General features: G+C 39.9%; 1 protein-coding gene across 4 annotated transcripts in view; it reads left to right on the top strand.

Moving 5' to 3' along the window:
- SMYD3 (SET and MYND domain containing 3) overlaps positions 1-12,980 on the top strand; it is a 355,779-nt gene extending 342,799 nt beyond the window's left edge. For all 4 annotated transcript variants that reach the window (XM_052673327.1, XM_052673341.1, XM_052673334.1 and 1 more), the window contains 2 exons: positions 6,931-7,039; positions 12,247-12,980. In XM_052673327.1, coding sequence (XP_052529287.1) covers positions 6,931-7,039; positions 12,247-12,348 — 211 coding nt within the window. In that variant the 3' untranslated portion in view covers positions 12,349-12,980. The remainder of the gene's footprint in view (positions 1-6,930; positions 7,040-12,246) is intronic.

Below are 12,980 nucleotides of genomic sequence, written 5' to 3'. Positions count from 1 at the left end.
TGTAGTTACAATTAGATGTGGGTTGCACTGATACTGGGGGGGCTCCTTTCATAACAAAGGGACAGGGAACCAATTAGAGCTAAGTTTTCTGCAGTGAGCATAGGAATTATGGTAGTGCTTCTCATTCTTTCCCAGGTTGAGCTCTCATTCTGTGGATGAAAAGGAAATGTCACACAGATGTGTAGATTCATGATCTTCTTGCAGAACACTGGAGTCTAAACTTGCATTGCTTGTATCTGCATCCAGTCTTGCAGCTGTATTCTAGCCATATGAGATACCAAGGGTAGGCCACTTTTCTTAACATAAGTGACTTGCAGTAGATTAATTGCTCAGAGTAGAGTGTGAACACCAAGGTCTTTGTCACAGATTAATATTTCTCTAGTATACATTTCCCTTCCATATTTTGCATCTCTTCCCATGCATGTTCTTAGTAATCATTGTTCTCCCACTCTTCCTTTGCTGTCTTTCTTAGACTTCCTGAGTTTTCTGGCTTTAAACATACTCTCTTTCACTTTCTAATTGTTTTTTGAATAAGTTCTTTGAACTAAACTGTTGACCCTGTCCTCTTCTTCCTCTGGCTATGCAAGGTCTTAGGCAGTGTATTCCTCTCTGAAGTAACAGAGCATCCTACTATCTTTAGATGGTGACCTCATGACAAAAATAGCAAGTGCTTCAAGATAGTCTGGAGATCAGCCAGGACAAAGGGACAATTTTTATAAAGTCCTTTCCTTCTTCCATTCCAAACTAAACACTATCTCTTACCCTAACATTTCCTAACATCAGAAGACAGAACACTTCACATGGACCACTCAGACAGCATCAGCATTTTAAATTGAGTAGTTTAATCCAGAGCCAAGAAGAAAATAGTGGTTTATACCACTCCATCATTTTATTAAAGTTATCATTCAACAAGCCAACATCTGGAACGAAATCCATTTTGATGTGGCATAGATTGTCACCATAAGGAATACAGCAGAATGATCAGCAGCCAGAGAGAAATGATTTCTTAGATGGATAGCTAACATTTCTTGTGAATTCAGTCAGTTAAGAAGTGTGATTGCTTATTTGATCACATCAGTTAAATTATTGAAACAAATACTAGTAGAAGACTATAAGACATAGATGTGATGAAAAAGATTTTGAACCATGATTTCACAGATCTAAATTCTGAATTGTTTTTAGTGGCAGTTATTTCACGGAGATAAAGGGACATGTCTGGAGTGAGGACAGAATAAAAAAAAAATTAAGAAGAAATTGGCTGTCTGTCACAAAAATTTCTAAACTAATACTACTGTTTCTGCATTTTGTTTGTGAAATACAGCATGCCTTTTAAGCCTAAAAAACTGTATTTACTTTCATTTGGCTTGCTAGAAATAGAAAGACAGACAAGACAGCATGACTCTGAGAACCAGGCCCTGCATGAACTATGAAAAAGATCATATTGCCTGAACCTGCACACAGTTCTTGAGATCCACGTTCAATTCTTGGCTTTCCCAGGGGTTTTTCTTTTGTAACGTTCAAGAAATCATTTCACTGACCCATGCCTCAGTTTCTCAATTGTGCAGTGCAAGTACAGTCATGCTGTTCTTTTTAGTATGATGGTGCACTTAAATGAGTTGCGGTCTTTGATGAAACTTTCAATATTTAAGATAACAGAGGATTTTGTTGATAAAGCAGTAATACAGATAGAGAGCACATGTAAATTAAATTGTAAAAATCTACAGCCAAGATGTATTACAGCCGAGAGTATAGAGACTTCCAAAGGAGGTTTGAACAGAGGTGCAATGTCTACGTATCTCTACTGATAGCTGACCATGGCTGACTCGAAGAACAAGGCTGACTTTCTGTTGTTAGCTAGGGATGTGCACTAGCAGTTACCTCCAGGAAATCCTCCATGCTAGTGCTGAGGGATTGATCACACAAGTGACAGAGTTAATATCAGGGGAAAAAAAATAGAAAAAAAATAGGAAAAATGAATGTCTGTTTAAACTGTTTTTATTCCAAGAAAAAAACGTGATAACGTGAGAACAGGGCCAGACTTCCATGGGGGAGCTCTAAAGATTATACATCAGTTAATATAGGTATACTGCCCTGAGAAATTATACAATTACAATTTGACTTCTAATACTTTGCATGGAAAACAAAGTCATTTATTCCAGTATCAAAAACATCTTCTCATTTCCTCCAGAAGTAACCCTATAGCCTTGTTTTATTTCAGACGAAACTCTTGTGCAGGGCCAGTGATTGTTATAATATTAAACTAATTATTTTTAAAAAAGGATATTTTCTATAATATTTCACTGGAGCACTATTTCAGCTTCAGATTCCTGTTTTTGGTATAGGAATGGATAGGTGAAATTTAGAGATCAGAATGAGCAGCTGTAGCACAGTCCCTTTTTTTAAGTATTAAGATCTATGGGCTCCCAGATGAGCACAGGTAGTTTACCTGTTCTGTATTCCCGAGGAATATGATTTCTTTGACTGTTCATAAAGCAACTGGATCATTCTTGGAAATGTCGATAGATACCAAAGATTTTGTAGTTTTTAGCATAATTAGAATCATAGAATCATAGAATCACCAAGGTTGGAAAAGACCTAAAAGATCATCCAGTCCAACCGTTTCACCTATTCCCAATAGCTCCCAATTAACAATTTGTCTTAAATTTGTCCTAAAAATCATCCCAGTCACTCTATGGAAAAATTATCATGTGAATTAAATGACCAGTGTCGCATCAATAAATAATGAAAAAAGCAAATAGCTGGACGCCATAAAAATAATTCTTAGACTGCAGTCATGTGAACAGCATTAATGAATGTACTCAAATATTGATTCAATCTGAAATAAAGAATGAGTAAAAAAAAAAAGAGGAAGAAGAAGAAAAGAGGGTCACACTTATCAGGTGATGTATTTGTGTGAACATTTCCATCCAGCATAGCTAGTGTATTTCTGTCTGGAGGCTGATGCTTTCCTGTTTACATTCGGCTCACACCTTTCCTGAAGCCCAGAAGCCTGTTCTTAATTCCTTCTCTGTTGCTGTGGCTCCTAAAACTGCTTTATGGCTTTTATGCTGTCATATTTACTTGCACTAAAAGGTACTACAAAGCAATTTGCAGTCATGTATGGCATCACTTTTCACGTATCACCATATTAAAGAGCCTTGTAACATTTCCATTTTAAACCCTCATTTCAGGTTTTACAAATCCTGCCTGCTTCTAATTACGTCAGGCTAAAGACAAAGGTGCAAATGTTAACCTTACAGACAGATTTACAGAGACAGAGGAAAGGGTAGGAATTTATTTTAAAATATGAGGTATCAGAAATGACAGTGATTTTGCATATTCTTTTTTTTTTAATAGTAGGCTTTAGCTTCTGGGAGAACACAAAATTTCTGATTAATCATGCTCTAATGGGAGATAATTTGAGTAAAATTAGAGGAATCATAGTATTAAGAAGTAGAAGGAGTTGACTAAAATTTGTCAAGTTTGTTTCTGTTACTTTTTTTTTTTTTTTTACATTGTTGTACATAAAAGAATGCAGATGATTGCTTGAAGGGATTCAGAGCTGAAATAGAGATATAGACTGAAGAAAATTTTTCTTTATGAAGTGTATGAACAGTGACTGCTCTGGAGGTTAATCAAGGCAAATGTCAGGGCTGAACTGCAAATAGGTGCTATCAAATTCGTGGTGTATTAGAAACTACTATGGCTTTACAGAGTGTTGGCCTTATCTTTGTCTACTGAAAATTGATATCTTTCTATTAAGTGAATGAAATGCAGAAACTGCTGGTTCCTGGAATAGTGAAACACTGAAGTAAGCTACCTGGAGACTAAGGAACAGTTTTCATTTGAGGTTTTGGATAGTCAGCTAGACAGTGCTTTCTTTGCCTGTGCAGTCTGTCTGGCGCAACCCAGAAAGAAAGTTGATTTGGGGACTTTCTGAGAGAGTATAAACCATACAAACCCATGGGGCTTGATGGCTGCCTCCAGCAAAAACACTAAGAGAGCTGGCCACGTTACTGATTATCATATATGAAAGGCCATGAGGGTCAAGGAGTTGTCATCCAGGTTAGAATATTACAGTGCAGATGAGCAGACTGCTTGATAGGTAACAAAAGGGTTGGATGGTGGAAGTCAGAGGGTTATGGCCAGCATGTTGCTGACTGAATGCCAGCCAGTACCAGTTGGTGCTGCATGGGACTTGTTCAGGACTGGTCCTAACACCTCCGCCAATAACTTGGAGGAGGCACTAGAAGTTGCTTTGCTGTTGTTTGCAGGTGACACCAAGCTGGGGACCAGCAGATAGGCAAGGGACAGGCTGGCTTGGGTGCTGTTAGCCAGAGGCTGAAACAAAGTTGTACCGTCTTAGTTTTCTCCAAGCCTCCTCTAGTCCTCTTGTTTACAATGCAGCTTTACTTGATAATTATTGCAGTCTGTTTAATCTTTCTTTGCAAGTGAATTGCTGTGCATTGACCAGTGCCAAGGGGCAGGAAACATCACGCCAAAGAACTGTCTTTCTTTATTTTGTCTTTCAATTTGATGCTGTTCCCTTCCCATCCCTCAAGCCTTGGTAAATCTCATAAAATCCTTTTCAGATTGAAATCCTACTCTTCCCAAGCTGCACCATGTTTTGCAGGATGTATTCCTCAATAGTTGTGTTATTTTCTTGCTGACAGTCTTTAGGTACCAGTTTCTCTGGCTGGTAAATGTATTCCTTAGTATTAAACATATCCATTTGTTTTGTTCAGAGCAACATACAAGGATAACAGATTTGCTCTCAAGTACCTGACACTGCTTCTTAACTCTTTTTGCCATGCCATGTTTACACAATATTGAATCCTGGGGATGCCTGGAAGAAGTGAATGACTTTCTGCCCACTTACATGTCTTCCAGAAGAGCCGCAAGCTGCCCAAATTTCTCTTATAAACTCACTTAATGTAGATGTTTTCATGAAAGGTGTTCCAGTAGTTTAACAGATTTATTCCAGAATATGATAATAAATAGTAGTTTCAAATGTCAATTTGAAGACTTGCAAATGTAACTATATACATGCATAAGATCTGCACATAAATCAGTGCAGTAAAATAGCTTTGTAAATATTTATGAACTCAGAGCTCGTTGTTCCACACTTAGCCCTCCAATGTCCTCATCTTAAATTTTCACTTGCTTTAGTTTATGGTTGGTAGTCTGGACAGAGTACCTGACATTGTTAAATAGCCTCCTGTTTTCTCTGGGCATTGCCCATACCACAGTGGTAAATCTTTACTGACTGCAAGTGAATGTGCGAGCTATAAAGAGAGACCCGTCTGCATGCAGGGATGGATTCTGCACTCTGGTGGATCCTTGTGAAGTTCAGCAAGCCACATCTTGCCAGACTGAAGCTCAGCCTGAATTTGTCCGTGTGATCTCGTGAAGGACCAGACAGAAAAGAATCAGAGCAGGGTGCAGCAAAGTCTGCCAAGGACTGCAGAAAGTTATCCACGCAAAACTCTGCTGCTGCTTCTATGGCCGTGATCGTTGCCCAAGGCTTCCCAGTATTTCAGTAGCCCTGAATTAAAGGGGGAATTACCTTTTTACTCCATTCATAGCCACAGTCACAGGTGAGGGCAGAGATATGCACCCATATTGGTATCGTTGTTTTGCAAGTTTTAGAAAGTTGCGCACGTCATCACTATCCCCATTTGTGACGTACTATCTCTGCAATTCCCATTTACTCTTTGGTAATCCACATCAAAATCTCAGACTTAGTTGCATTTTTTTTCTTTAACTAGTAGCAGATAGCACCATGTTAATTGATACAGTAATCAGAAAAAAAAAGATAACCCTTCTGATAAATTTCTAGTGCCTGTTCATCTGAATCACTGAAATTCCTTAGTGACCAGTTAGGACTGAGACAAGTGCTGCCATTTTTCTTTAGCCTACTGACTCTCCTTTTTGGGATGCAACCCCCAAGAGGGCTGAGAACACCGCTGTGCACTGCTTGTAGTTTTGCGGTCTGAACGGGGGAATTTAGGATGGAATTTAGGATGAATTCTTCACATGAAGCTGGTTTCTGCTGCCTCTGGAGAGGCCTTCATAGATCAGGGTACAGAGATCCTACTGGGCGTGCTTCCCATGTGTTTCTGTGTCTTCACCGAAGTTGTGTGAAATCAGCAGAAAAAGGGATTTGGGGTGTGCAGGCATTTTCCATGATGCTTACTTATTCACATTTCAGACTTACGACATTTCATAAGTGTCTTGAGGGGAATTAATGATGACATTGCCCTCCATCTACGTCCTCAGGAAAAGAGAACACAGTTCTGCTTTCATCTCAACATATGTTGTTCTGAAAGTAACTCCAGTGAGGTTGATGGAAAACTTCTGCTTCTGTGAAATTGAGAAAAGGAGTTTTTCCTCATGCTAGCAAACACCTTGCCTATATTCATGAGCCGAGTCCAAAATATTTCCTTGTACATGCATTGCCAGTTCTTTCTGCAATAGGGAGCAGCAAGCAAACCTTCAGAAATGATGACACACTTGGTGTCGTGTGCAGTCCTTTTCCTTCATCTTACAGGATCTAGGACAGGTTTTCCTATTGAAGCTTCCTTGGAAAAATTATACCTCTTCAGGGATGTAGGATTGTGAACGACCTCTGTTTGCAACACTAAGTACAGTAAATGCTATTGTGCTATCCAACAGTAGCAAATGAAATAATCCCACTCCAGTCACTTTCTAACAGGATAATGTTAAAGGCATTCCTTTGAGATAGAGAGTAATAATTTTCTAATTCCCCTCAGTATTTTATGCTTCTTGGTAGAGCATCTAATTTTCTCTGAGTACCTTATTAACATTCACAAGGACCTTGCAGTCCCACCCTAATAGCTCTCCACAGAGGCAGTGACTGTGAAGGTGAGAGCCGACCCAGTGACGCATTTCCCTCCCTTTTCTCCGCAGGCTGTATTATCCTGACTTCCATCCACTGAGGGCTGTGCAGCTGATGCGAGTGGGCAAACTGCAGTACAGTCAAGGCATGTTACCTCAGGCACTGGAGACCTTGAAACAGGTCAGTACTTTGGACTGCTCCTTCTTTCTCCACCCCTTTGCTAACCCCAAACCCACTGTGGATTCCCTTCCCTCCTGTCCTGATTGTAATTTGTGCCTTTGAATATTTCTCACCACTTTTTCTATCATTGGTGCTGCTTCCTCAAGCTGCAGCTGAATGCAGTGATGGGTCACTGTTGCAGTGTTTCAGGGACTGCTTTTCTTTGGTATCAGTCACTGCTAATTACAGTTTGATAGCTCAGAGGTGTCTGAGTGAAAAATGACTATTAGATCTAAGAGATAAAAATATCTCAGTGCCTTCTGCTCTCCTTACCATAGAGTAGAGAATCCGGGACCGATGAAAGTAAAGAGCAGGAGCAGAGCTGTGGTTTCCACCCTCTTTCTTCCCAATAGGTATCTGTGATTTTGGATAGAAGAACTTTGCCTTTTAGTGCTTGTATTTTATCGTGAGCAACACCATCAACAGGCATGCTTCTCGATCCCTTCTATTTCTGCATCATTCACATCTTCACTCTGTTTTTGCCGTTGTTTTCAAGTTGCTTTTCGGTTTTAAGCTATCCAAAACTGATTTTGTATTCATTTCCTCCTACCCTAGACTATTTGTCCTGTCATTATATTGCTGTTACTACCATCTTAAATACATTGAAGAATCCCCTTTCAGGAGTGATGTGTCTTCAGAACATGGGCTCACTCACTTCAAACCCTACATCACTGCTGGGGTATTTTTCTCCTCCTGGACAACATGCTGCTTCAAGAAATGCCAGGCTCATTCATGTGTGTTACCAACTCCCTTTTGCTGAAGTTAGCCTGAAGGCAATACCAGTTCTATGAGGTTCTCTAGCTCATCTTCCTGCCCACCTCTGGTGCCTGATTGAGGCTCTTTAATGCCTTAGCTCAGTGCTGCAGACGGGAGCAGGCCCCAGGGCTGACAGTTGGATGAAGCTGGTGCCTTGCTTTAAGTTGATGTTTTGCTCTTGTCTGGATCTCCTTTAGATAACATTCATGACTCTATAGATAACTTAGCATTTTGTGCTTGCTTTCTTTAAGCCCCATATCTATTAGGTTTTAACATCTGATCATTTATACAAACTGGATAACTGATAATTTTCACTTGTTTAAATAATAAATTTGATTTTTTTTACTAAATCCCAGTAACTTAAATCTTCACTTGATAGATATTTAGCTTAAATTGTGGCCAATTCTGATGATTAAGAAGCTGATGTGACAGTAATCAATTATATTTCCCATTCATTATTCAGCAATAAGCTATATATCTGTCATGTGCCAGGTAATCTGCTGTGCTATTTCCCCTGTCATATTTATAATTTCCAAACATTCAGACCTTCCTTTTTAGCAAGCAGTGGGCTCCCAGACAGAGGAGAGATCTTCATAGAGATTTCTGCAATACATCAACAGATGTACTTCTAGTAGCTTTTCTAATGTGATACAGCATTAAATGAAAATGGAGTTAACTCTCCTAGAGCCATCTCTGTCTACATCTACATCTTTGCTGCTGTCAATGAAGGCAGAAGTTGTGATAGCTTTTTGTATGTAACTACTAAGTTGCCCACTGCAATCCAGATTGTTACTGCATTATTCTTCAAGTGCAGAGCCATATTTAACACAGAAACCTTTTTTCAAGCTTTGATATCCTCTATCTAAAAAAAAGGAAAGGAACATGTTGTTTACTGTTCTTGCCATGGATGGTGCATCTCTAATCTTGGTCTCCAAGCCAAAAGGATACAGTAAGGGCTTTGCAGCTGGGATGCAGAGCCACTTACAAACTAATTCTATTGCATCTCCGTCTGCTGCCCTTTCCATCTCCCCCTTTCCACCCCTACATGTAAGTCAGGGAGAGCCTTACCTCCCACTCCCACAGCTGAGCAGAAGGGAAAGGTCCCTGTCACCCTGCATCGCTATGCAACCTGTACACATGGGTCACAGTGCTTCTTTGAGTGGGATCTGAAGCTGATTCCCTTCATTGCTGTCTACACTGAAACAAATTAGAACAAAATATAATTCCCAGTTTGTTGTGAGTAAAGGATGTGATTCCTAATACAACTCAGATAATGTCCTGGGGTTATATCGCAACACAGTTTGGTCTTTTGTGATTAGATGTGTCAACAGAGCATGCCACATGCTCAGAGCAGAAACTCGATTGCCTTCTCTGCTTCATTACTCTTCTTAATACACTCTGACATTGAATAGCACCCTGTTGGAGCCCTCGTCAGACTAATTTCAGTGTGGCATTAAGGAGAAGGATGTGGAAGTTGCAGAGGAATCGAGATCTGAGTGAAATTCACCTCACTCATATAAATCCTGTTTAATCAGGCACAGCCGCAGAGCTACTGTGGTTTGACAGCCCCTCTGCATCAGATGTGCAAATGTGCAGGACCCATGCACCTTCACACATGGCTGTACAGCCTAGCCTGTACTGCTCTTCTCTCTGCTGCCTGGAAGTGAAGCACTAGCACAGCCACTATAATTGCAGAGCCCTTTGGTTTTGTCCCAAAGTGGGCTCAGTAACACCCACATTTGGTATGTGTCTTTGTATACCATAATAGAACTGCAAACTCCCTGTTTTGATTGCCCGTAACCTGAGTGCAGCTGGACTCTGTGAGGATAAGTAGGGTAGAGGGGAAGGCTTGGATCTGATTTCTGACCCCTGCCTCCTTGCAGCAAGTGTCTCTATCCTTCTGTGAGCTGATGGGCATGATTTTTTTGCCTTGTGAAGGCCTGCAGGAGGTATGACATTGTTCCTTTCTTGTAATTCCTGGCATGAGGGCAAAAAGCGTAGGAAGAGGAGGAAAATCACTCCCAGGTTTCACAGCAAGGAAATTTCCTTCTTCTAGATGTTTGCTTCAAATGCTGAAATCTTTACCAGCCCAGTACTGATTGGCTTTGTTGTAGCTCTGCCTGCATTCATAAGGGCCCCCCTCAACAGGGAGACGAGGAGAAACATTCCCTCTTACGTGTCAGCCTTCGCTTTATGCCATCTCAGCTCATGGCCATTTGCTTTCTGCTTTCACTGTGATGGAGTGGAGCCATCCTGCATCTGCAGGGAGCTGTGACTATGGGCATCCCATCCCATCCCAATGCAAATCAGGAGCAAATGACTGTGCTGCATTTCATTTGCATTCATGGAGCAACTCTGTACCACTACTCTAATGGGTTTTATATTCTTCAGGGAGACTGTATAGTTGATGATGCCGCGGCCTCTGCGGCTGCCTTGCAATCACTATAGTTTTTCATAATTAGAATTGTGGTGTGTGTGGTCTTCCTCTCAGATGCAAGAACAAGACTCTGCTCAGCCTTGGCTCTGCTGGTTAGCTGTAAGATTTGGAAGAGTAAAGGGGTGTCAGAGAGTTGGCTTATTTCTCCATACTTTTTATACGCTCTCAGTAACAAAATTTTTGTTTTGGAGGTGAAATTATTCTAAATTTTGTGCTGATTTTTGCAAAAAAATAGCTACATAACTTCATGCCAGTGTACCTTCAGGATTACAGAAGTCATTGTTATTCTGACTTCAGTACAGCCTGGTTCTTACTTGTAGTTCAGTGTATAAGATAGAATATTGTATGAGTATGATTTTCTCTCTGAAGGAGGCAGAACAACAAAGATTGGGTACATTTATCTGCCATACTGAAGAAAGAAAGGAAATGGAAACAAACAGTTGCAGATGAGAGAGAAGTCAGCCATGGCAGTGTTATCTCAAGGTTAGGCAGAAGTTAGGGAATTTTGCCTTACAATAGAGACGTATCATCATGGACATCTCCAGCTGTGCATCAGGCTGCTCAGGACCATAACTACTCACCAGGCTTTTGTCTTGTAAGTGGAATGAAGATCAAGGTCAGCTGCCCTGGGATCTGGCATGCCTGTCCTGGTATCCAGACATGTCCAAATGCACAGCTTGTTAACACAGGCCATTCACAATAGGTCCATCAACTTTCTTGACCAGGCCATCCAAATACCAAATGTGTCTGGATCTGTGGCCAATACACCTTGCCATTTTATCCTGGAGTTATCCAGTCCATACTTTGCCTGAGTGTGGCTACATTGTGCTGCATAGCAGCATGCACAGGCTCCAACCTTCAGCTATTTTGCTCTGCACTATCCTACATTCCTACACCATACCAGCATTCATCTTTCTCTATGCAAACTGTCTCTACCAGGTAAGGACTGGCTCCTACTGCTTTTTATGCTACTTCTTCCATTATTTATATTTATAAAGTTCTTGTGCAGCCTAATACCTTATGCTCAACTATAATACACATAAGGGCCTACTGTTTACAGCATTTCCTTAACATGTTAAATTAGGGAAAACAAACACTAAAAACATTTCAGCAAATCTTCAGGGAATATAATTATGTCTTGAAAATGTTTTGCAAAACATGAAGGGTTTTTTATTTCTCCTAAAACAAAAATTTGCAAAAATTGAAGATTTCAGATTTTGTTTCACATTTCTCAGGCATTTCTAAAGAAAGTGAACGTGGAGAATTTCTTTTGTTCTATTTAACAGTGTTTTACCATGTAGTAGTAAGGCATTGTGCTGCTCAGAAGTTAACTCTGTAGAGCTCTTTGCACATTGATTTGTTTTGACTGCTATTTCAACTAGTTCTTTCAACAGTTTGCCACCTACCTCTTCTTCTAAAAAAGTGGCTAAATGGAAACAAAAATAAGTGATGACAGAATTTCCATGTGCTTGCCCATCTCTAGAAGTTTGAATTTCATTCGTTCCTCCAAAGACTCTTTTTGTTTGAAGCTGTGCATCATTTCTTCATTATAGTCTGAGCACTTAATTCTAGTTGATTCACTAATTCATTTCCACTTCTAGGTCTTTGTGGGTACTAAATATCACATAAATATGACAGTCATTTTTGAAATAATGTATCAAAACTTTGGGAGCCGTAGGTGATCAATCTTAAAATTGCCTTCATGCCTCAGTGCAAAAGCACCTTCTTCTGCTATGCTGCACATCCTTCTATGCAATACATTAGCGAAGATTTAACATCTAAGAATAATGTGTCAGTACTTCCTTCTCTGTCAGAGACAAATTGTTATGGGTTTTGAGATACTTAAGATACTCTACCTTGAACTAAAGCCCGCACCTTGAGAGCTGGCACTTACATCCATGCCCCACTGCAGTTACCAGCCCCCGAACGTGGTCTGCACAATGTCTAACTTGTCCCCTTCTGTTTTCTTCTCCAGGCCTATGATATTATGAAGGTGACCCATGGGACGGATCACAGCCTGATGCAAGCCTTGATGGACTTAAAGGAACAGTGTGAGGTCATCATGAAAGTACACTGAATAAAACTCCAATCTGGAAAGTGAGACATTCAAGGAGAAAGGATATGGAAATCTTTTTGTTATTAGGAAGCTTCCTAATGTGTTCCTAAGTGGTTTTGGTATATTTTCATCAGGTCCTACTTTCTTTACGAAAATGTTTATTGTTTATTAGTTTTTCTCTATTATCTTCTGGATTGAATTAAGGTTTGGAGGAATATGTGATGTTTTCAGAAATTTTTTAACTTCTACAAGTCAAAATGGTAGTGAGTAAGTCTTAATATTTGCTCTTAGACATGCTGATAAAACTACAAACTTAAACATAAAGCAAGGATAAATTTAATTTGTTTTTATTTAATAACCAGAACCTCAAATCCAAGTAGCAGTGAATGTAGGAAGAATTGAGAATCGAATTGGAATCCCAGTGATACACAACACAACTTCCTGCTGAGCTTCTCCCACGTGCTTTCTAGGTATTGATATCTGTATCTTTTCTGTTATCTCTGAATGATCACAAAGTCTAACGGTACATCTTATGCTTGTTGACTAGGACACAGCTATACATTTTTTTGTATCAGACACCTTATTTAGATGGTAACACTTGATTATCCATTTACAACACTTAATTTAATTGATAATAAATACTGAGAAACACA

Source organism: Tympanuchus pallidicinctus, unplaced genomic scaffold (assembly GCF_026119805.1).
Source record: "Tympanuchus pallidicinctus isolate F22 unplaced genomic scaffold, pur_lepc_1.0 scaffold1, whole genome shotgun sequence".
NCBI classification, from domain to species: domain Eukaryota; kingdom Metazoa; phylum Chordata; class Aves; order Galliformes; family Phasianidae; genus Tympanuchus; species Tympanuchus pallidicinctus.
Note: the sequence above shows the minus strand (reverse complement) of the source record. Positions and strands in the feature narration are given on the sequence as shown.